At 42.6% G+C, this 24,170-nt stretch overlaps 1 protein-coding gene across 2 annotated transcripts in view; it reads right to left on the minus strand.

The window, feature by feature from the left end:
* The window catches only part of MICAL2 (microtubule associated monooxygenase, calponin and LIM domain containing 2), a 151,323-nt gene that overhangs the window by 37,150 nt on the left and 90,003 nt on the right, over nt 1-24,170 (minus strand). The window contains exons 23-29 of one of the 2 annotated variants that reach the window (XM_027651111.1): nt 19,869-19,967; nt 19,365-19,445; nt 17,787-17,973; nt 16,693-16,781; nt 16,285-16,384; nt 13,323-13,380; nt 11,770-11,993 (exon numbers count right to left, since the gene is read on the minus strand). In XM_027651111.1, coding sequence (XP_027506912.1) covers nt 13,340-13,380; nt 16,285-16,384; nt 16,693-16,781; nt 17,787-17,973; nt 19,365-19,445; nt 19,869-19,967 — 597 coding nt within the window. In that variant the 3' untranslated portion in view covers nt 11,770-11,993; nt 13,323-13,339. Of the gene's footprint in view, nt 1-11,769; nt 11,994-13,322; nt 13,381-16,284; nt 16,385-16,692; nt 16,782-17,786; nt 17,974-19,364; nt 19,446-19,868; nt 19,968-24,170 lie in introns of those variants that run through there. The other variant, XM_027651110.1, reaches the window with a different exon arrangement.

Raw genomic sequence — 24,170 nt, forward strand, 5'->3', positions numbered from 1 at the left:
GAAGGCAAAGATGTCCCAGAGGCTCAAGGGTCAGGGTTTTTTTGTAGGCTCTGATGACATTAGGTCTCTCCCAAAAAGCAGCCCCTTTTGCAGCACTGAACTGACCCAGAGTCCTGTAGGCAGGTGCTGGTGGTTACACCCAGCCTGGAGGAGAGTTTTCAATCCCAAAGGGGACAAAAGGGGTATGGACTGAGTACAGGCAGCAGGGACTTGCTGTTGCTGAACTCGTGTAAACACCACAGGAGAAGAGTGTGGCCAATTCAAACAAAAGCCTGGAGCTCTGCAGGCCTGGGTCCCACCTGGCAATCATTACCTGCCCCTCCACAGCAATGTAAACACACCCAGCTGGCCACCACTGAGACTCCGCCGCAGGCCAGTGCTGCCACTAATGTTTAATGAGTATCAAAAAGGAGAAATATATCCTGATACAAACAAGGAGTTCAAAAAGAAAGCCACGACTTCTTTAAAGCTCTCATTTTGCACAGCTAGATAAGAAGGGGTACCTGAACTAATTTCTCCCGAATCAGCCCAAAGGCTGAGTATTTACACAAAAGTGAGGCGCACATTTGTGCTCCTGAACAGAGGCTAGGCTAAATTAGAAGCAGGCTATGTACCTCTGCATTCCAGCCTCACAGCTATGCCTGAATCCTGAACAGCCACCCATTCTTGCAGCACTAGCACGGTCCTCAGTGAGATACCACAGCAAGGCTGAGCGGGAGGATGCTGATTTTCTGGAAATCTGACTCTAGGGTGGAAACCAGGCTCAAAACATCAGTGCCCTCATTCCTATCACACTGCAGGTAGAGAGTTAAGGACCTCAGACTACTAGTGTTTGAGTCCTTTCACAAGTCTGTGCCTGGCTGTACTTTCCACATCAACCCACTTCTTTACCAGAAGACACAAAATGGCATTACTGCTATTCCCAAAGGGCAAGGGGCATATGGGTGGACAAAGCCACTCATCTGGGATTATCCAGGCAACCCATGATGCTACAGGCACCCCCCCCCCCATGGCAAGTCAGAACTCTCATCCACATCAGGTTTCAGAGAATCACAGAATGGGTAAGGTTGGAAAGGACCACGGGGGGGTCCAGTGGTCTAACCTCCGTGCTCAAACAGGTTCATCCCAGAGCACATGGCACAGGATTGAGCCCAGATGGTTTGTGAATATCTTCAGTGAGGGAGACTCCAAAACCTCTCAGGGTAACCTGTTCCTGTGAACAGTCACCCACACAGGAAAAAAGTTCCTCCTCATGTTCAGATGGAACTTCCTGTGCATCAGTTTCTGTCTGTTGCCTCTTATCCTATTGCTTGGCACCACCGAGAGGAGCCTGGCTCCATCCTGTGACACCCTCCCTTCAGCTGCTGGTAGACATTGATGAGTTCCCCTCTCAGTCATCTCTTCTCAAGGCTGAACAGGCCCAACTCTCTCAGCCTGTCCTTGCAAGAGAGATGCTCCAGTGCCTTACTCACTTCCTACCCGGGACAGGAGATTTTCTATTAGAAGCTAAGAGACTGAGTCAGAGGAACTGGACTTTATAAGTGTAAAACCTAAAAAGGCATCCCATCTACAGGACGGAAAAGGGCACAGCCCTGTTTCCTGCCCATGCAAACTGGTGCCGTGCCACTGACCTCTGCGTGCAGCACCAGACGTTATCAGAGGAAACCCCAGTCCTCAGGAAACAGTCACTCAAAATAGCATTTGTGTAAGATCTTCCTTCATTTCCACCTTGCTCACTTCAGATTTCCTATTCTCTATGCCTCAGCATGCTAAAGACCTCCAGCAGGAAATTGCCTGCTCAGTTTGGACTGGAGTCTCTACTAATCCTTTACCAAAACATTCAAATAATTTACCCTGGGAAGGGGGTGGCAGTGGGGAGAGAGTGTGGACAAGCCACACATGGGAAGGCATTAACCTTGTGTCACAGCCAGACCAGGTCTGGCCAGGTCATACTGCTGTTCAGCTGCAGGAAGGCAGCACACACCACCGGCCAGTTAAAGTGGAAGTGTCCTGACAACAACTGACTCACATTTTCTAGGTGCTGAAGTTTCCTAAGGCAGTCAGTCTGAGCAAGTCGAGGAGTTAACGTGCTCACTTCCAAACCCTCCATGCCCCTTGGCATTGTCCTGTGCAGGGGTGAGGGAAGGGAGCAGGCAGGGCAACCCTCTGGCACTGCTTGACGAGGAGCTGCAAGGGCTTCTGTAGCTGGTGCAGCCCAGGGTGTTTGTGCTGTTTTATGGTCTACACTACTGCAACTTGCTGTCTGAAGGGCTGGTGGGATTAAGGGAATTTAAGTTTTCCATTCCTTAAACTGCTGTTAACTTCCTCCTTACTCTGCTGTCATCCAGATATGATGATCCTTCTCATCCATAACGCTGCCCTTGTTTTGGCCACACCATTGCCTGTTTCATTAATTTCACAATTCTCCTCTCTCATCCCAAGCACACTGCACCTTGTTGAACTGATCCCCCACCTCCTGGTTGCCCTTTCCCCAGCAGCCCATCTCAGGGTGATGTCCCTACTACCACCTGCCAGCTAGAAGACTCCTGGGTGCTCCCTTCCCTCTTCTTCCAGCTCCAAACTTCGACAGTCCTCACCCAGCTACAGCCTGGCTCTGGTACCGAGCTGGGCAGTTTTCAGGGCTGGGGATATCTTGCTTCAGGTGGACCTGGCCCAAGACAAGGTCTTGGAGGGGCTCTGCTTTCCAAAGCAACGAGAACAGCTCTGCGGTACCAAAAAACCAGCCTCATGCTTCCTCTTTCTAACACACAAGACAGAATCACAGATCCCAAAGTGAGAGCAGAGTCAGGCTGGGTGGAAGCACACTGGCCAGGGGCTGCCCTTCACTGGGGGAACAGTGTGGGCAGGAGGAGGGGGGGGCTGCTCTCACCCTCACTAGCCCAAGGGCACTGCCAAAGGGCACGCTGGGCCCTGGTGTAGTGTGGGTGACCAGGCTTCAGAGAACATGCTGCCCACCCAGCTCACCCTGCAGTGAGCTGATTTACTTTAGTACCAGACCTGCAGCAGCACTTCCACACACAGGCCCTACAGCCCATCTCCTCCCTGTAAGTGTCTCTCCTCAGTCAGAGCTCTCCTGATTAGAGTCCTTGACTGACTTGCATTGAGAGAAAAAAACGTGGCTTTAGTTTGTTTTGTTTTGGTTGTTTTACTTGTAATGCAAGTGGCAGAGCTTAGCTGCCTTCATCTACTTAAACAGCAGCAATACAGCCAGTGATTTCAACCGAACAATCATGTATTCATCTGGCCCTCCCACTCAAATGCTATGAAAAATGTGGATAAAAACAATTTCTCCTTTGTCTGCATTTCAAAACTCACCTCATCCTCCTCACATGGGCAGAGGAACAACTGTTTTTCTTACAGGGCAAGGATTTAGCTAGACCCTTTGGTAACTGAGAAGTATTCCTAAAGCTTCAGCTGCAGGGCTTGTATGCAGGTCGGCTCTCACCCAGAGGTCAGGGCTGTTCAAAACTCACTCCAGTCTATGGGCTTGGCCTAACAGCCTCTGTAGATCCCAATGGCAGATAAAAAACCCTTTCCAGTAACACAGTTTTTCTCTCCATTAAGTGTCATACAAAGTGTTCTCAATATTGTGCCAGCTCATCCTTATGTTTGAGACAGTACTGTCTGCACCAAGCCTCAAATGAGTCAGAGATGCAGCCTGTGAGGGACAGAGGTTATGAGATCTCTGTAACTCTAGAGAGGTTTACAAGAATTGGAGCTGGGTCTTATTGCAGCTGCACAGATGTGGTCAAGGAACACTAACCCTCAGTTTTCCCCCACAGTACCAATAATCCAAACACCACAATAATTTCCTCACTAAATTAGTGAGGACACCTGGACAGCAAGACCATCTTCAGCCAGGTTGTGGCTTTTGGGTGGACTTCCAGGAACTCACAGTCAGATCCAGCTGCATCTGCGTCCGAGTGGACTGGATCACTCAGGGAAGTTTGTACCAAGGAGCAGAGAAGGCAACAAAGCAACCCAAGCCCTTGGGATGACACGGCAAGGCTGTGCACTGCACTGTCAGCCTGCACACAGAGTACCCCCTCCTTCAAAATTCTTCACCCCCTTTAGGGGAGGACAGGCTGCAGGAAGATGTTCCCATAGCACAGCTGCAGAGCAGGAGTCAGGCAGCACTGGTACCTTGGCAGGGGCCTGTTTCAAGCTGATTATCAATCTGAGAAACAAAGGGTAGCTTGTTTACAGCTTGGCAAAGCAGCAGCTTCTAATCAGGAATATAGTGGTGGTATCTGGAGGTCCCCAGCAGCACCCCTCCTGCAGGTGTTTTTAAAAGAGTTTTCCCTTAATCTCCCTGGCTGAGCCCCTCAGGAAGCTCACAGCTTCGAGGCAGCATCATACTAACTAAAATTCAGTACAGCTCTTCCGCTCACAGAAAGATCATTGCAACCTGATTCTCTCAGTGACAGGCTTGTAAAATTCACATGCTTACACTGGATCACCCAGTGATGATCCACCTTAACCTAAAAAGCATTTTTGCCTTTTTAATCTTTTTTAAAATAACTTTTCATATACCAGCAATCCTCAGTGGTCTGGATGCATTTCAGCATCTAACAGGGCCTTCATGCAGCACCACTCTTCTGCAAAGGCTCTGTACCAAGGAATATGGCAGTGAGACCTTGTGTCCCCACAGTGGGGAGAGCCAAAATCATCCCAAAGCCCAGAAACAAGAATGGAGAAGTCTCTGGGCATGTGGGATCAGGGACTTAGAGATCTCAAGATGTTTTGCTAATACCTTAGTTCACTTTCCTCGTGTACAAGGGCAAAGCTGACAGTCCAGCACAGCAGTGGAGTGGTCTTTCCTGTCTGTAACGTGCTGCATATTAAAGCATGAGCTATGTGAATATTCTTACAGCCCTGAAAGCTTGCAATTACTTTTGCAAGCAATTACTCACTCCTGGAGTGAGCTTAAGACAGTTTATATCCATGGAATATGGGGCAGGTCTCCTCCACAGCTCCCAGGCACCTGTGCTGTTTTGGCTCAAGCCAAGCAGGACCAGCGCAGTTGGAGAAACCTCTTGCTGTGTCATGAACCCTTCATACATTGCAGGGTGTCACTGCCAGTCCCTGTCTCGACTGAGTGAGGGTTTTTCAGGGGGCACTGAGCTGCACAGACCCAAATCCAGGACTGATGTCTCATGGTCTTGGCACCACCGTGCACTGCCCAGCATGGTTGGGCATGCCAGCTCTGCTAGACTGCTCTGCCAAAAATCTCCAGCGCAGGTTTTTGAAAGCTCAAACCTCAGAGCTGCTTAATGCCCCTCCACGACTAACAAACTGCTAAATGCCATCTACCAGCAGGCAAGCTCCCTCTGCTAATGCAAAACAGACAAATGCATCATTGCATCCCTCCTCCTGGTCCCAGAGACTCTGCCAACACACCAGACCAATTTAATGAGGGAAAGGTGTTGAGTTACACGCTGGTGTCTCACACACACCATGCTAATTCAGCATGGCAGAAAGAAGCACTGACACCCATCTCTCTGTTATGCCACGCTTGCAGGTGCAACAACAATGAGTTTTGCTTAGCTGGTGAAAACACCATGGTCCCACGAGAGTCCCTGGCACGGGCCCCCTTCCCTGCCCAGAGCAGTGCGCCGTGCTGCTGCACACGTGGCAAAGGAGAGGCCCTTTCCAAAGGGGCTCAGTGTCCACCCACCTGGGGCTTCAGAGACAACTCTCGACACCTTCTATGATTACCATTTGTAAGGCATTCATTGCCCCAGTATCTGAGAGCCCCCACCAGGGCCAACACACAGACGTGAGCAGGAGATGTTATTCATCCTGGCGAGTCCTGCTTGTCAAGGCAGTCTGACTCTCTCTATGGGCTGCTGCTGCTCCTGAGTCATCTGCCAAACCTGCATCAGGCAAATCACACTACTGTGACCTGGCAAGGAGATGACAAGGGCTTGGGAACCAGCCAAATTTGGGCAGAGCCAAACACCCGCTGGGGCAGCTGGACCAGGTCAGTCATTTCCCCCCCACCTCAGGCAAAGCACGTGCTGCCCACAATGGCACAAAGCCCGAACTCTGCCGAAAAACATCCTCCTCCCCACGGGGAGCGCTGGGCCAAGCAGCTCGGACACCAGCTGACTCAGGGCAGCTGTGTTTGATCAGCTTTGCTCAGCGGTGGTTTCTCTCCACGTGCCTCTGGCTTGCATGGACAAAAATGGTCAAAGATACTCCACTGCAAAATCTCCAACCAAACCTGCTGCAGCTGCTTCCCCATCAAATCAATGCTGCGGGGCCACAAGCAGCCAGAAGCATCCATGTTTCTCCTCCCTCCTTCCCTTTAGCTGGTTTTAAGTCATCTGAAGGGAATTAATTTTTAAGCAAGGTACAGTGAGACCTCCTGTGGGATTTCTTGGCTAAAGAGAGTCAGACCAAATGGGAGCACCACACAAGAAGAAAGGGAGACTGAACCACGCTGAGTTAACCAGAGTTTAAAAACTAATACAAACCCAGAGAACATCCCTGAAGGCAGATGAAAAACAGAAACAGCCAGGAAACAACAAATTTTAAAATTGTATCAACCTTTCTGCTTTGGGCCACAACACACTCGGCGTACTAGTGGTCAGGAACAAAGTATTTGCGGAGAGGCTGGTCCAGAAAACACCTCCAAGAGCATCCTGATCTGCCCACACCATACACAAGGTCTGGTGGCTGACCAGGTGGAGACCCTCCCAGCTGGGTCCTCAGAGGAGATAAGAAACTATTCATATTTGCTTCTGGCAGTGACAGGGGACCCTGCCACAACTGCCCTGCCCCAAGCTCTGCACCTGTTCTGCAACTATGGAAAGGCAGAGAAGAAATGATCCTATGTGGGCCTTGTTTAGGGAGTGGGCAGAAGAACAAAACCTACTAGAATTAGGTGTTCGAAACTCCAGTCAGGATGTGATATTTTGGCACCTCTGGCACACCCCTATTCTTGTGATTCCCTGACAGCTGTGAAAGCAGGAACAGTACTTACCCAAAACTGCCCCAATCATTCAGGACTGGCAAAGGGCTTTTTGGTTCTTAGATGAAAAGCACCACTGACATCCAGAGTGCTGCTCTGGTTAGCGGGAGGTGGGTGCCAGGCTGGCACGGGGTTCACTTTCCCTGCTGTGCAGCTGGTCCAATACAACACAGTGCCCCCTGTAAAGACTCCAGCCTAACTCACATCCTGCTTTCCCGGTTGGCAATTCCAAGGCTCTTGGCCTGCCATTAAACTCTGTCACCTCATAACTCATTCACAGGATAAGTGGACTCTGCCTGGCCTTGTATGGAGCTGCTGACTAAGACAACGACAGGAGTGAGCAGTCCTAAAGTGGAATTACTCACCAACGTGGGCAGCTCTGATGGTGAAAGCAAACACCAGTTGGCATCAAAAACTGACATCAAGACATTCAGTCAGCACACCACAAATTGATTTGTAGCACACCCAGCACGCTTCACTGCCTGACTTCTTACTGTGCCATAAACCAAAAAAAATAATCTGAGTCTAGCTTACAATACAGCAGTGCTTTAAGAAAGCTGTGGGGTCAGAAGGAAGATGTCTTAACACCACTGCTGTGCAAGCACAGTTGAAACAAATCCAGTGAGCTCAGGGGTGAGATCCAGGGCAGAAAGAACTCACCAGGGAAGCACAGCCCACATGGGACTGGGACAGGGAATGGGGAAACACCCTCAGCTTGGTTAGACCTTGGTGTTGCTGCAATACAGTGATCACCAGCCCACACTGAAGTGAAACCCAAGCTCAAACCTGTTGAAGCTTCAGCTGTGTCCTGTAACCTGAGCTCAAAATATATAAGGTAGCATTGCAGCACTGCCTGTGTCAGAGTTTGAAACCAAAGCCATCCCATTGAGGTATTTCACAGATCTGCCTTAGGAAGCTATAAAGCTTCCAGCAGCATTCCCAAACTGATGTCCTGTCCAAACTTGGACTTTCATCACACCTGAGATACCACCAGGCAGGTTTTTGAAAAAAGTCCTTAAAAAAGGATTCCTGTAAAAGGTACAATGGCTGACATTTCACAGATTTCAGTTCTTGCCACATTTCTCCTGCTTTTTCCTCATGCTTGTTTCATATTTATAACAGAAGTAATTTTCACTTTATCGTGGCTGACAAGTGGCAAAGAATAAAGGTGACTGACACTCCCATTATCCATGGGGTGCCACACAGCTCCCCATGGCAGCAGGACCAGACCACCTGCCTGGTTTCCAACTCCAGTGCCTACAAATGCATTCCTGCTGCCCTTTCTCCATCCATGGCCCTGTGATGGGCCCCTCCACAGACTATTCCTCCTATCCCCATGATAAACAGACATTTCTGAATTCAGGCATGAAAAATAACCAGGGAATTTGAAGTTGTCAAAGCAAGACCAAGCTCCCCCCCCCCGCCCCAACTTCTGAATGCATCCATGGGGACGGTGCACATTAACATGCTAATACAAACTAAGCAAAAATTAAGAGAGATAGGAAAAAAAACCTCAGTGGAATCCTACTAGCTATACTTGAATATATATCTCCAGGAAAAATTGATTCTCAAACAAAACCTGCTATAAACTATAAAGACTATAAAGAGTAAACACGTATTTTATCAGAGCAATCTGTGTTAGTCTGGTATATTAATGCATGTATTAATTGTCAATTTGGAGTGCAGCAACAACAGTTTCAGCTTCCAGAGTGATCAGTGTCTGTCAAAATAGTATTTCTGGACACAAACTCAAAGGACCAAAAACGTTAAAACAAAAATGTGAATAAATGAATGAATACCTGCAGAATAAATGCTTAAAGAGCAAATTCAATACTATAGCAACATGCAAACTTCTTCATAATTTCACATTTAAAAAAAACATTTCAGAAATTCCATCCATTTCAAACAAGTTTGGAGCCCACCACCTGATGAGACAAGGTCAAAGCCTCCCTTCTTTTTATGTGAACACAGTTCATGGAAAAAAGGAAAGAGACTTGGGGAAATATTTACATGATTAATATGTATACTTGGATCAAGCATTAATACATAATGTCTTCTGATCTCCAGCAACGTGATCTTTCATGCAAAAAAATCAAGTCATCTGCAAACATGTCATGTCTTCGAAAACATAAGTATTAATGCAGAATTCAGTGCATTTCAAAACTGCTTGTTTTAATTGGAACGTGAGGAATGAGTGAGCCAGAAGTGAATTAAAGCTCATTATAGTAACTAATTGCCATAATGTTGCGGAAAAATGCAGACCATAGTCCTTGCTTGAGGTTGGAAGACAAACAGAAGCAACTTTCACTGGCATTTTACAGCTGTAGTAATTTAGAAGAAACTAAGAGGAACAGAACTCTTCGTGGTAGAGTTAATGAAAGGCTGGTGTTTGAATTTGAGCAATTTTAAGAAGTTGTGTCTGTACTCTTCTTTTCAAATCAAGCACATTTAAAACCTACAAGATCTTTTTCATTACAAAGCATTAGCATAATTATAGTAAAGGCAGGTTACCTTTACTGAATCCTGACATGTTTGATTTTCATTAACAGGCATCTAGGCAGCTGATGCTGCCTGGCTTTGAGAATGAAAGGTTAGGTTGGCTTTTCAAAAAAAAAAAAAAAAAAAAAAGAAAGAAATGTAATAAAGAAAATACACACATCTCTGTACATATTTCCAATCCAAATGGCCCTCGTGGCAACAGACCAGTTCAGACCCCATTTGAACCAGTATAAAGAGGAGGAAAGACAGAGCAGCTCCTGAGCCTGCCTGACACAGTAAATGCCACCTTTATCCTTCTCATGCTACAATGGCATCTATAACATCAGGTCTTAGAAAGCATTAACTATGTAAAGAGGCATTAGTATCATCTGCTCTAAAATCAGAGTTTTTGGAAGACACCCAATTCTAAGGCAGCTCAAGACTGGAGTAGCAGCTTGTCTGCCTTTCAAATAATTCCAGCTATGCCAAGGGACAAAGCATTATGACTTTGGGTTGAACTTTTAACAGTACATGCTTGCTGGACACAGAGTAGCCCAGTTTTTGGAGAGAGCTCCAGAGAAAAGCAGCAGGAAGACTGAAGTCTCCTGCTCACAGGGAGCTCTGCTCACACAGCCAAACAAGGACAGCAGTCCCAAACCACACTTGTTAAATTCATACAGAACTTAACCCACTAGTTTTTCCTTTCAGAATCATTACTGGTATTAAAACAGGGGATATTTTTTTTTTGTGTGTGTAATAATTTTGACTGAGAGTGAGAGAACTAACACAAATTTGCTTCCCTCATGTTGCTCATTTCGTTTGTTTTCTTTCTTTTCCATACACTGTGTCTTGTCCATGAGTGTTCCAGGGCATGGACTGTTTACTGCAAGGTATATGCCTCTACCAATAGGATTTTATCTAGTGATTTGAATTTTTTGGCCTTCTGCATCACCATAAGAAACAAATCTAGACTCTAACATTACCCAATTCCAAGCTATTGTACTGATATTTTAGCAGGAATAAGTGAAACTTTATGAAAACAGCATGAACATCTGAAGCCTCTCAAAGCTTCAGTGCCGAACAAATCATCACCTTCTGCAGACAAAACCCTCTTCTGATGTTCCTCTGCCACTGCCTCTGAGCCTGCTCTGAAACTGTCAATTGTGCAAAGAGCAAAACTGAGTTTTACCCGAATTGCTTTGCCCATGGCAATTAAGGAAGCGCCAAGTATTGTCTTCAATGGTATTTGTTGCCCTATGTTTTCATTATGCAAACTTTCTACTGTGCATGGTGGCTTTTCCTTTAGCAGGGAAGATGGAATAGCTAATTGAGAATAACATTTGTTGTTCTTTGGCAATGTTGTCTTTAGCAACAATTTAAAAAAAATCATTTCTGTCATTCAAACAACCCCAGTGAGGCTCAGTTTGAATGCATTAAAAAAAAAAATTAAAAAATCACACAATTCTTCCATTAAATTATTGGGACTATTCTCTCTGGCATTTGTTTTTTTCCTTGAAATACAAAGGAAGAGATGATAGCTTAAGAATTGCAGAGTAAGCAACAGAAAGAAAACCAAGGAGAGGAAGACTTAGGAAAGCTATTTTGGAGAACCCGCTGTTTAAAAACAATCACATCACCAGCTTTAAATACAAAAATTAAAACAGAGAAAATCCATGGCAGAATAAAGGAAGGATAAATAAATAAATAAATAAATAAAACAAAGTCACTGTTAACAGGCAACAGGTCACCAGGAGCTGCAGCTTCCAGGGGGTCCAGGAGATATCATGAACTTGCAAATAGCACTCCAGAGTGAGCAGCAAAGATAAAGTTTTATCCACAGTTATAACCTGCTTTTCCTGAACACAATATGAAATCCCAAACACATTAACTTACTGCCTTTATGACATATGTTAATATGTAACATAATAACATGAGAAAAGGTAACAGAAGTCAAAGAGAAGAGGACACAAGTGCCATCTGCGTATGCAATACAAGCAACCCCCATGCTCACCAGCACCAGCTTATCATTGCCAGGAAGGATAAATCCCAACACCAGGCACCTTGGATGTGCAGCGATGGGATAACTTGTCAAGGACCTTGACGTATATCCCTTTCAAAAGGGACACAAATGCAATTACACCACCACAGTGAAACTCTCTGGCCTGTGGCTCAGGCCACAAGAAGGGTAACACCACAGCATCCACCAGAAGAGGAGTTTGCAAAACCAGTGTGAAGTCACTGTTAAGTCTGTACCCAGGAAATTTTTATATAAGGAAGAGATGAAACAAGGAGACTTATAAAGAACTACATTTATTTTTTGTTTACAGCAGATATCATAAATAAAGCTAAAACAATTTTCACCGTGTGCAAAATACAGAGTTTCCATGTGAAAATTTAAATACAGATTTAAAAACTATTTAATAAAAATATTCAGTTAAGATTATAAAGTAAAATAAAGACAGAAGGTTTAGGAGGAGAAGGACAGAATCCTCACTGGGCAGGAACAGCGAGGAAGACTCTGCAACAGAGAGTAAAAAACACAGCAATAGGAAGTGGTTTGAAATGGCAGACCTTTATGTCACAACCTTCATAGTAAAGCATGCTGAGCTTTGTAACACACTGTAGCCCTGAAATACATAGGAAGTCACATCCCAGCCACCTGTGCAGGAAGTGACTCTTAAAATACAGAGAGGTTTCTGCGTGGGCACAGCATGGGGACTGTCAGAGCCATCAAGTCATTTTAGGATACCCACACAAATAAACACTATCAGGTGAGTCACACAAATATACAGGTCAGTAGGATAAGGAGCACTGGGCTCCGACCCTGTGGCCCTTCCACACTGCTGGCTAAAGCATGTGAAATGGGGAGAATGGCAGAGGATGTTCAGCCCCTCCTGAAAATTACTCCTAAGATCAGTTCTTGAAGGCCCTTCCCTTTGAAAGGGATCCTCAGCAGGAACAGCTGAGTTACGACCACATCAGCCAGACCCTGTGCACTTGCTGCTCAGACTGAGCCCTTGGTCCTTGTTTGGATTAATTTCCCCTTCAAGATTGTCAACTTGTGATTACACAAACTGAAACTTACGTATTTCATTACATAAAAATAATGGCATAAGTCTGTCATGGGGAGTAGTGGCAATGTCTCATGCAGCAAGATAAATCCATTCATCAGAGTGCCAAAATGGGGCCCAGTTAATCAGTTAATAAAACAACTCAAACCAAAACACTTTGGTTATATAAACTTGGCATGGTAATATTTCAGCCTGAAAACTACATGCACATTTACTGCTATTACACCTGTCTACAATGTCACTTGGGGTGGAAGACTGGAATTTGCATTGCTTTGGCTCCTTTTTCTTACAGAATCTTTTTATACCATACTTTTCCAGTATGAAAGCAGAGAAGTGCTCAGACAGCACCACAGTGCTCAGATGCTGCTTGCTCATTGCACGTCTGAGCTCATGCCAACCAGGAGAATCAGCTGGGCAATCCCATCCTGACCTTGTTTTAAATCTTTCCTTCAATTCTTTGAAAAAAATAAGGCTTTAACTAGTTCTTTCAAGAAGCTATTTACTTGCCTAACTTACCTTAAAGGCATAGGGAAGCATACATGCACAGACACAGAGAGAAAAACATTCCCTACAAAGAGTGCAGACACTGCCTTTTCTAGAACCATGAATTCAGCAACAGGTTAAATGATCATGCCAAAGCTCCATTAATATACCAGACACACACAGTTTGCTCCAAAAGTTTTTTTTTTAAAAAAAAACAAACACAAAATGCTGTCAAACGACAGTGTTAGTCACACAATTTTGGAACTGGCAAGCAGGAAAAAAAAAAAAATCACCTGGGAGCAGAAAGGCTTCAGCCAGTGAGCGGGTGCAGCACCGGAATGTTGAATCGGACTAAAAGCAATGAGGGACATTGACAGAGAAGAGAGCAGGGAAGAAAACACAGAACTTAACTTGGTTATAGAGGAAAGCATCAGGAAGATGACACAGGTGCAAAGAAGAATTGGCCAAAATGAAACTGCCCTTTTTTCATTGAATTATGAATGAGGACAAATAGGTATGAATATTACTAGCAGAATATTAAGATGAAGAAGTGAAAAAGATCTACCAATTAGACTGATAACAATAAAATAACCCTTCCAATAGAATCACCTGCAAAATCCCAGTGGAATATGCAGTGTAATTAAGATTCCTCAGGGAAACATTTGCACTATGCAAGTTCCTGAATTCTATTGTGGAAATGTAGGGATTTTATTTCCCATTATATAAATCTATACAAAACCAACAGAATATTTTAATTTTTTTTTTTTAAATCTGATTTTTAAACTGTCTGCTAGTAAGATTCATTTGCTTTAATTGTATTGGCCAGAGATTTCCGAGTTTCTTAGTACATCACCATTTTCTGTAAGTTTACCATTATGCTCACTCAGCTGAAAAAGCAAAAAACTTCCTGTGGTAAACAGCAGGAGAAAACTTCAGGAAAAAGTGTTCCTGCTGTTGGCAAACTGAAATCAAAATTGATGGCAACCCAAATTTTCAAACTTTACCATTTAGCAGTTTGCTGTGTCGTAGGAGTAACATGACAAATTTCACTGCAGATTTTCTCCTTTTTAGGGTGAAACAATTACTACCATTAGCCAACAATTAAAAATAATACAGTGTTTCAAAGGAGGGGTTTTTAAAATGCAATAAAAAAAGATACAGATAGATTTCTTTACATATATACAGATGCCCACATGTTGCTATAATTATTGCTGTGTCCAGTCAATGTTCTAGCAAAGTCTGGCTGAATACATGTTTGAGCATTCATGGCAATTTATTTCAAAGGAATGCTACCATATATCTAAACAATTTTCTTCAAGCACTTTTTCAAGTTCTCTGCATATACTTAAATTTTTTTTCCAATAATATACAATCACTCTAAAATGTGAAAGTCTTTATCCTCATAGTTTAAAGAAAGTCAAACTACCTAGAAGAAAAATCCAGTTTGTAATTTATTTGAAACAAGACACATTTCCTTTTAATACCTAAGAGGCAAAACAATTCAAACCATCTTTGCCCACTCATTATATTAAAAAAAAAAAAAAAAAATCAAAACTGCCAGCCCATGAGAAACACAGTCATTTGAGACCACTGGAAGGTCATCCTCAACTTGAGTACTAACTGAATGTGACAGTATTTCTTATTGTTTATGCCACATTCTTTTGGCTACAAATAAATACTACAGATGCTTTTAATTTTAGGCTACACATATTGCCATGTTTATGTGTTTACCTATTTCTTGGTCAACTCCTGAATTTAAACATTTTTTGAGAGGCAGGGAATATGCTTACCTCACTGGCTAACTAGGCTGAAAATAATCAGAATTGGTATGCCAGTGTGTCCTTGCTGTCAAATAGATTATTTAACCTGTCCAGACACCTTCTGTCTAAGGTAGACCTCATTCAGAGACATCTGAAAGAAATTTACTTAGTGGCTGCCATTGGTTGTACACGTTGAAATGAATTAAACACCCAGCTAAGATGTAATCTTAGAATACATTTATAGGCTTTTGTTGTTTGTTCTAAACTTGTGTTTTTAAGAAATTCCAACAGACACTGGGAGCAGTGCCTACCCAGAGGTGCAACAGTAGATATTTCAGTTACAGATGAGGGCTCCATGAATTCATTCATATTCCTCATATCGGCCACCTAATGAGGAAGCCGCGGTCTGAGGAATAAATCAGGTCTAATTACACTACCAGCTCCTCCAACTTAAAAATTCCAATCAAGCCTTCACTCACCCAACATTTGCTCTTCAAATTTATTTAAAAATTTTAAATAAATTAGTAGAACAGATAATACCCACTATCAACAAAGGGTATCTATCCATGTAAGCAACATAAAAGGCATGACTAGGAGCAATGTGAATTATGTACATGATTTTTTTCAAAACATATTCATGCAAGTTATAAACCTGATAACCCAGAGCAAAGGTGAAAGCAAGAAAAAAAAAGCTACGCGCCATACTCAGGTTTCAAAACCCAGTCACTTGTCAGAAATATTCCCCAAACATCTGAAAGAACACACGTGTTCTTTCTTGGTCTAACTTAAAAAAAAAAAAAAAAGAAAAAAGGAAGCAGGGGGGTTGGTAGGCAGGGAGAAAAATGGTTTCAAAATGTACCATCTTCCCCAATGGTCTGATCACAGAATAAAACAGGGGGAAAAAAATTAATCTACAAAATATCCTTCATCTGTCTCCATTTTCTGGAAATGTGTCTGGACACTGTCCTTCATGCTCTAACATACAGTACATTTTACATTGAAAATTTTGATTGTGTACCTCGTTTATATCAGAAGGAATCCACCGTTCACTGAAGTCATGCGTTAAATTGCATGAAAAGTAAAAAAAAAAAAAAAACAACAAACCAAAACAAAACTCCAATACCAAAACCCCCCAACCTCAAGAAAACAGTCAGGCTGTTAATTTTGAAAATCTGAAAGGCACAACTGAGCAAGACACGTAGAAGAATTCAAACCCTACAGAATCTTTTCACCCATTCAAGCACGTTTTCAAGTGAGAGCTCTGCTTCCCGGTACATGTGAGTAAGTACCTCTAGAAGAGCACAGAGGAGTGGCACACCAAGGCTCAAGAGTTCGTACAAGTAGGTATAGTTATATGCATTGTCCCTGAAATGAAGATTGGTAGCGTGCAGAAAACCATGCATCCAGTTAGACAGGCGTCTGGGAATGTCAAGCAGATCCCTTGTCACCCGCAGGGGCCAGCTTAGCGCGCCCCTAAAGAAGGAAGTCAGGATACCTGGGGACCTGTCCTCTGGACTGCTAGCAGCAGACAAAGTGCTTTCTGTGGTGGTCTCTGGGGGTTTGGGTTCCATTTTCTTCCATGCTTCTGCTGCCTCCTTACATAAAGCATTAAAAAAAAAAAAAAAAAAAGTTAAATCTGCTTCTAAAGTAAGTTGAGCTTCTGCTAATGTCTTCAAGTCTTTATGTATATTTCCACGTCCAGTTGATCTTAACTTTGCCTTGCATAGGAAAAGCTAAATTCCATTAAGAAGCAGACTATAAATATGCCAAACTCACAGAACCAGGAGGTTTATATTTTAGCACTGATTTTACTACTTCTGCACATTAGGTAGAAAACATCACCCACGCACACAGATAAAACTGCCTCAACATTTCCTGCATGACCAATAGAATCAATACCCACCTTTCCTGGGATTGGTAATGTTGCTCTTCTCTTTCTGTGTTTTGTACTGATTTTGCAGTGTGTAAAATGAGGTTTACAGTAAAATTTACCTATAAGAGGGAAAAATAAATTTTATGATGTTACCTATATGTATATAGACTGAAAACTCACTGTTGCATCTATAAAAAAATAATGAATGGTTGGGCAGCAAAAGGAATGGGAAACTTGAACACAGATGTGCACATTAGTTCAATAACACAAGGTCATTTATCTACCACTCGGGTATAAGATTAATAAATCACAAAAAAAACAAGATCCCATAAATACAAAGTCACAAACCAACACAAGATATTGAGCAAAAGCAGAAATCAAATAATCAGCTAAAAAAAGTCTTTGCAGATACTCTGGATAGAAAAAGAACCACCTTTGACCTTGAGTCTTTAACCCTTTTGCAGAAGGAGATCAGGTTAATACTGAGATCTACTCAAATCATTTGGAAGTGCCAAGTTTGATAATTCCTCTCTAAACTGAAAAGAAAATAAAAACTCCTTATCTCTGAACCCCAGGATCGAGGTGGGACTGAGTGCCCAAGAACTGAACCTCCTGTTCTATAGCAGCCTGGAATAAATTACACTGTGCTTGGCCAGTGTAACTGGCCTGAGCCAACTCCTGAGCCATAACATCTTAAAAGAAGTAACCTATAGTCCCTCCATCCATGTAAATCTGCCACTATTATGGTTTATCCTTATATACCACATTATTTAATGGCCAATTATAAATGAGAGATAAGAATAACTCTGTATTGTTGGAGAAAAATCACCCTTTCCCCCCCCACCCCGACCTGTTATTGGGCAAAGTGCATTTTGGTCACTCAACTCATTTTCCACTGAGGATTTCTTCATTTAAAGCTCAGGTCCATCATAACTCAATTCTTTTGAAAGACTAGGACTGCAAGTACAAGGATCCAAACTCGAAGATCAGTATGCACACAAACTGAACATACTTGGCAGACCTCCTCCTGACCGACTTACTGGGCCAGATCTTTTTCCCCGAGTTCCATTAAAAGCATCAATACTCAGACATTTCAAAATATCCTCAAAGAGCTCCTATATTACCTTCTTCAACATCAAAGGCATAAATTCCTAAACGGAGTGTTGTGGAACATATTTCACACTTGAAGCACTCCCTGTGAAAGAAGTGGCCTTCTGCACTCAGCCGCTCCATAACATAGACCCGTTTTTTGCAGAAATAACAAATGTCACTCCCCCCAATAGACTGAGGAAATTCTTTTCGCAGAGAACCCTGTCAAAAGATAAAAACAGAAAAGCACATAAAGCCATGGCACTACACCCAGATATAAATTCTTAAGGGGGCAGCTGAGTTTGCTGCTTGAAGTGTTACACAACGCCCTCCACACACAATTACAACAAGCATCAGTCAGTTTTTTTTACTACTCATTTGCTGCAATTCTGTAGGTTTATGCAGTAACTAATAAATCAGGCATCAGAAGGACTTTAAGGGGTGATTCTTGTGCTGGACTTGCATCCAGTTTCCCTCTGGGACTTCACCAACATTTTGTGATTACTCAGGTGCAAAAGCAGCATCATCCCCAGATGCTCACTTATCACCCTGCACCACCCTGGCTCAGTGCAGGCTTCTCAGAAGAAGGGGAAGGCAGACCTGGCCATCCTGAAACAACTGACACACAGGTGGAGTCAAGAAAACAGATGCCCTGAAGACTAGTTCACACACACTGTAGAGGAGAATGTAGTTTTGTTCTTTAAGGTCCAGGAAGAAAAGCTGACAGTCTTTGATCCTGGTCTCCAAACTAGCACATCTCTGCAGACATCTCCTCTCAGCCATGTTCCTCCTGAGACTACAGCCCTAGTTGGGGCTTGGTTAGTTTTAAAAAACTAATTGGTTTCCTACCACAGAACATTTTTTAACACATTGGACTTTAAAACATGATCCATATTAACAGCTTGAAACTACTTTGAAAGTTTTTGTTGAAATTTGGTTGGTTATGAAAGTTCTTTAACTGTCACAAATCTCATCCTCTCTTGGATATGCATGCAAAAGGTACAGAAAAAAAAATTATAAATGGATTAGATGCTACCAAGTGCTTCCCTTTACTTAATAGAGGCAGGTATGAGGATGTTACCTTGCATTATTGTATTATAGTTGGTTACAGGTCAGTGCAGATGAGCATGCTGCATCTACCACATTCCATCACCATCTCCCTCCCCTTCCACCATCCCTGCTGCCACAGGAGAGATACCACATGTGGGATGGATGAAGGAGGCGCAGGTTTGGCACAGACCAGGCACATTCAGACAGCAGCACACAGTCCACACAACTCATCTTTTATTTACCAGCAAAAAGCAGCCCTGGAACAACCTTTTAATGTGAAGGGCAAGTCGCAATTGTCATTGTCACACTATCTTGTGTTTAAAAGTTGAGGATCTTACTCCAAAATCTGCCATTAGCAATCCATTTTGCTGTGATGGATCATTTCAGAGAATGGCACTTTCCAAACAAGCAACCATGCAAAGGGAAAAATACATTCTTAAATGTGTTTTTAAAACCACGGTGTTAATAGATAGTCACTATGAAGCAGAGGCAATTGAGTTTAGTGCTGACTGGTAAGTAAGTGTCATCACCACAACACAACACGTCACTTTGCTTCCCAATACCTTACAGCTCTGAGCAGTGGAGGCAGCAGATGGAGAGTGAGGAGTGGGGCAAGAACCTGTAGCTCTGTCCACAGATCGCTTCTGAATTCAACACAGAACAGTGTCAGCGTTGAAAAACAGCCCTCTTCAAAATGAGGCATGGTGATTCAGCATGTGTGTGTTAAAAATAACTGCATAAACACGTACTGCACAAAACTTTCTTTAGAAGCCACCCTGATTAGTAATTGTCTTCTGTTACTAATTCTACAGTAATTACATTTAATAAAAGCCTCCCGAAGTTTTAATTCATACAGTCAAGTACTAAAAATATAAACAGAAGACATGGTGAGTAACATTTCCAACACATTCGCACATCAGCATGTTTTACCAATATGCACTTGATTCCTTAGTAGGTGTTAGACTAAGACCTTTCAGAACACTTAAGGTGCTTCAGAGCCTATGGACGACATTGTGGAAACACTCCTCTTCAGTCAAGTTATAGTTTCTTTGTGGGTTTAGTCTTACCAGTTCAAGCTGTGGCTTGGGTCTGTGATCATTCACATACAGATTTACAAGAACTTCAGCCACAGCTCCAATTGCACGTGAGACCTTTCCTACAGTCATCTAACCAGAAAAGGGGAGAAGATGAAGAATAGAAGGAAGAGCTTTAGTTATCTTTGAAAAAGAACTTAAAGAAAAAAAGGACAAGAATGATTTGAAAACATGCAAACATCAATAAAGGGAGGTAGGAAAAAGAGCAGAGGAAAAGTCCAGCAGAGCACAAGCATGTTCATGCATGACCAGTGTGGTCCAGCTGGTGCCACAGAAGGCTGCTGTGCAGCCCATGGACTTCTCCCAGTCTCCAGGTGATGGAGAAATAGCTGATGGGAGCAAATGCTGCTCCTGCAGCACAAGGCCTCCTGCTGTGTCCATGGAAGGCTGAGTTGGGAGCTACTGCCTGGATATCTGGGCTGGACATTCTGACAGATTAAAAAAGAAACCCTATTGTTCCCTTCAGCTTCTTGGGACATTGTTGTTATATTTCAGAATAGGGGTGGAATTAAACTTCACAGTAACAGTACACAAACCATGGCATTTTAGGGAACATTCTATGAGAACATATGTGCCAATTTCCCACACAGAAATGTTTTGTTGATGCTCACAGAGCAACCATTCACCCTCTCCCCAGTGACTCAATGCCAGGGAAAACTGGAGAAACTATGCTCATGAAAGGAAGACATCTCCTTTAATCTGCTTCATCACACTATTACATGAATGTTAGCCTGTTTAACCAAATTTATCAGTTAGGCCTGCAAGGAGATTGCACTTCCTTAGGTTGGGGCTCCAAACACATTGTAGAGAGACAACTGACTGCATGGTCCAGGCTGCCCTGCCAAAACACATGCCCAGGGACTAGAAAAGAAGAAAGATGTGTGTGCAATGAGTGGCAACAGGTAGGCAGGTCCTCTGCTTCTGGAAAAAAAGACTGTGAAGACTTCATAGATTTACAGAAATATTTTCTATCCTAAACTGAATTTTCTGTAGCGATTCAGATTTTAGCTTTATAGCCAATGTAAGATCCCACAGACTCTCTGGTACCAAATGCAGCAAGGGCCATCCTGGTAGGGCCAGGGATTTGGTGCTCTGCTTCTGAAGTCAGGCCATCGTTTCTCCCTTGAGAATCCATGATCTCATCTCTTAACGCTCCATTTGTCTCCCACAGAGCCCAAATTTTAAGTAAGTTCCACTCTTCTCAGTGAAATGATTCGTCTACTGCCACCACCCTAAGTCCTACTAATGGGAAGGTTTTAAAATACCAGAAAGTTACCCTGAAGAAAGGAGAAAAATATAAATGCAATGGTATCTGCAATACTTTAAAAGAATTTTAAAGTATTTTCTATCAAGTTTAAAAGGGTATTGTGGGTGTATTTTCTGAAATTAGGATGGAAAAAAATATTCTCACTAAAAAAATGTTTTAGGGAACATTTCCAACCCCTTACAGCTCCCCTTATCTTTTGAGAGGGCTCTCATAATTAACTTCATATCCAGGAAGATAAAAAAATACGTATGTTAAGATGACAAGGGCCACTTAAGGGACAAAATTCTGTACTGTTCGGTTTTGTATAACATAAAAAGACTTTTAAATATTATTCAGTATCTGCACAACTTATGGGTAACAACTGCAAAGTAAACTGCTAATTACATACCATAATGCTGTCCCTAAGTGGTACATCAAATTATAAACCAATATAGGAAATGCTACCTCCTACTACAGGAAAACTATGTTCCTTTGTATTGTTTAAGATCATGGAAGAAAAAATTTTCCTCCCCAAATTCTGCACCTCTGAATATGCTGAGCAACTTCTAGGCCATGTACAATTTCTTACCTACATGGTCTAATGTAAAAAAGTGTTCAAAGGCAGTCAAAGCAGAAAGTTTACCTTGAACTAGTTAAAGGCTGGACCAATCAGTTAAATAACAAGCCTGTGCTTAAAGTGCAAGTAGTTGAATTTTAAGAAAGGTATCCTTGAGCTTGAACTACATCTTGAAATTCATCAGGTTGGTTGATTTCTGTTCTCCACCCATTGAAAAAAAAACATGTCAACATTAAAGTAGTCAAACCAAGAAAATTGCACATTTATACACACTTTAAAAATGTTATTAAAAAGAAACGTCCTTGTAACGAATGTGAATTCACATTCCAAGTAAAAGCAAATGAGATTTCAATTTAATTTAGTGACAATGCCCTTAAGACCATGCTTTAACTTTTGGTCAGCCCTGACTTGGTCGGGCAGGAGATGTTTGTTGTATGTCCCTTCCAACTGAACTATTCTGTTCCATTCAAATGCCACTCAGTCACAAAACAGACACATCAGGGCAGAATGACAATCCGCCAGGGCAGCCCCACGAGCATCTGCCACCATCAGAAACATGAGAATGGGAGGGACAGGACCTACAAGAGCAGTGCTGCCCTGCAAGGCTCGTGTTTCCTGCCCTTGTATATCAACAGCACAACCACCAAGCAACCCGTTCTGTGTGTCCTCTGAACCTCACTCTGGTTATGGACAAGAAGTTCAATAACATCCTCATCCCGTCTAATTGTGTGCATGTAATAAACCTCAGCTGCAGGAGAGGCTCTGACCCCAAATCTACACACATTCCTTTAGAGAACCTGTCAGCTCTCACACGGCTTAGCTTTGGTCAACAGCACACAGATCTCTGCCTGCCTGATGCTGCTCAGGTACCCTAGAAACAGGATTCACATAATGAGGTTTGTATTTTGCTCATGCCCTTATTGCCCCTGAGGCTACTGGTGTACGTGAAGTCACACACACACACGATTTTGTAATGCTGGGGCCCACTATCTGCATGTAACAGGCTACTGCTCACAATCCAGGCAGGTTTATACCAGCAACTTTAAATCCTTTGCTGTAAAGTAATCTTAAAGAGTGAATTCACTCTTAAATTCACAGTGAATTTCAGTCCACAACCAGAGAACACTCAAAAATCCCAAGTGTTTATGATTTACTAAAACTTTTGACCTGTCAATGACACATTGCCAAAGCTTTTCAGCAGGTTGATCAGGGTGGTCACTAACACAGAAAGAGAAAGCTGCCTTCTGTACTTCTCTGTGCTATAATGCCACAGCCAACCAAGGAGTAAGCCTCAGTAGTATTTTCATAAAACAAAGGAAATATGCTCTCTGCCTCCAAAAGAATGCAATGCTTTCCCTTTGTTCTTTCATATCCTTAATGATTTTCCGGGTCTTATTTAGCTTTGAGGATGATTTATTTACTTTTTGTATAACCTGCTACATACATTTTCCTTCTGAGATAAACAACATTTGAGTAATAAGTTACTGTGTGTAGGAAACACCTAAGCCCTGCTTACTGCTCATAATTAGAGTCACATCACTGAAAGGAAGTAGTTGGTACAAACTCTGCAGGGAGCAAAGGCTATTGATTGCAAAAACTTCATAGTTCTTACATCATACTGTGTGGATTCAATCATGCAAAGCTCAGATGATGAACAGTTTTCTGAAGGTCAATCCAACTTTAAACAGAGAACAGGAATGACCAAAGCCCAGCCTGTAATATAACACATGCTAATTCATAATTCTAGCTATGTGAATTTTGACAGGTGATTAAAGCTAGAAGGTAGTTTTGATTATTACTGGCATCTTGCACACGGAAGTTAATTCTTAATAAGTTGTAATGACTGTATGTCTTCAAAGAAGCAATATGGTCCCACAGCCCCCTTTTCAAGTGTTCCTTTCAGGCCTTAGACTTAATAATAGGTTTCTGTAATGAGACAGTATGATTTCGTAGCCACCGTTTTCAATAACTATGCCACCAAAACTAATAGTGTTCCAATGAAAATTCAGCAGGTGCAATGACTGGTAACAACCTCAGTACTCCCTTGAAATTAAAATGATGGTACTAACTATTTAAAGGATGGGAGGGTGCTGATATTTATATGTCATGTATCATGAAGTCTTATAAAACTCAAGACCTCTAATACCTTCTGCTTTTCTGCTGGGAAGAAGCAGAAACACTGGGAGCGACTTATCAATCCCAAAACATTTTCTCATACCGAAATCTAGACTTACCTAGTGATAGCTCTCAGAACAGAGACCAGAAATACAAATTCTGAGTCCTATAACCTCCTCTCCAAGCTAACACAAACATAGGTAGTTACTGGTACATATTCACACCAGAGAAGCCCAAATATATTGTTAAAATATCATGCAGAGCACTTGAAAATGCACGCTGTGCATCAGAAATATTTTTCAGTTTTATTTATATAGCACCTCACATTTAGTCAGTG

The sequence above is a fragment of the Corapipo altera genome, unplaced genomic scaffold (assembly GCF_003945725.1).
Source record: "Corapipo altera isolate COAL_440 unplaced genomic scaffold, ASM394572v1 78, whole genome shotgun sequence".
Taxonomy (NCBI): domain Eukaryota; kingdom Metazoa; phylum Chordata; class Aves; order Passeriformes; family Pipridae; genus Corapipo; species Corapipo altera.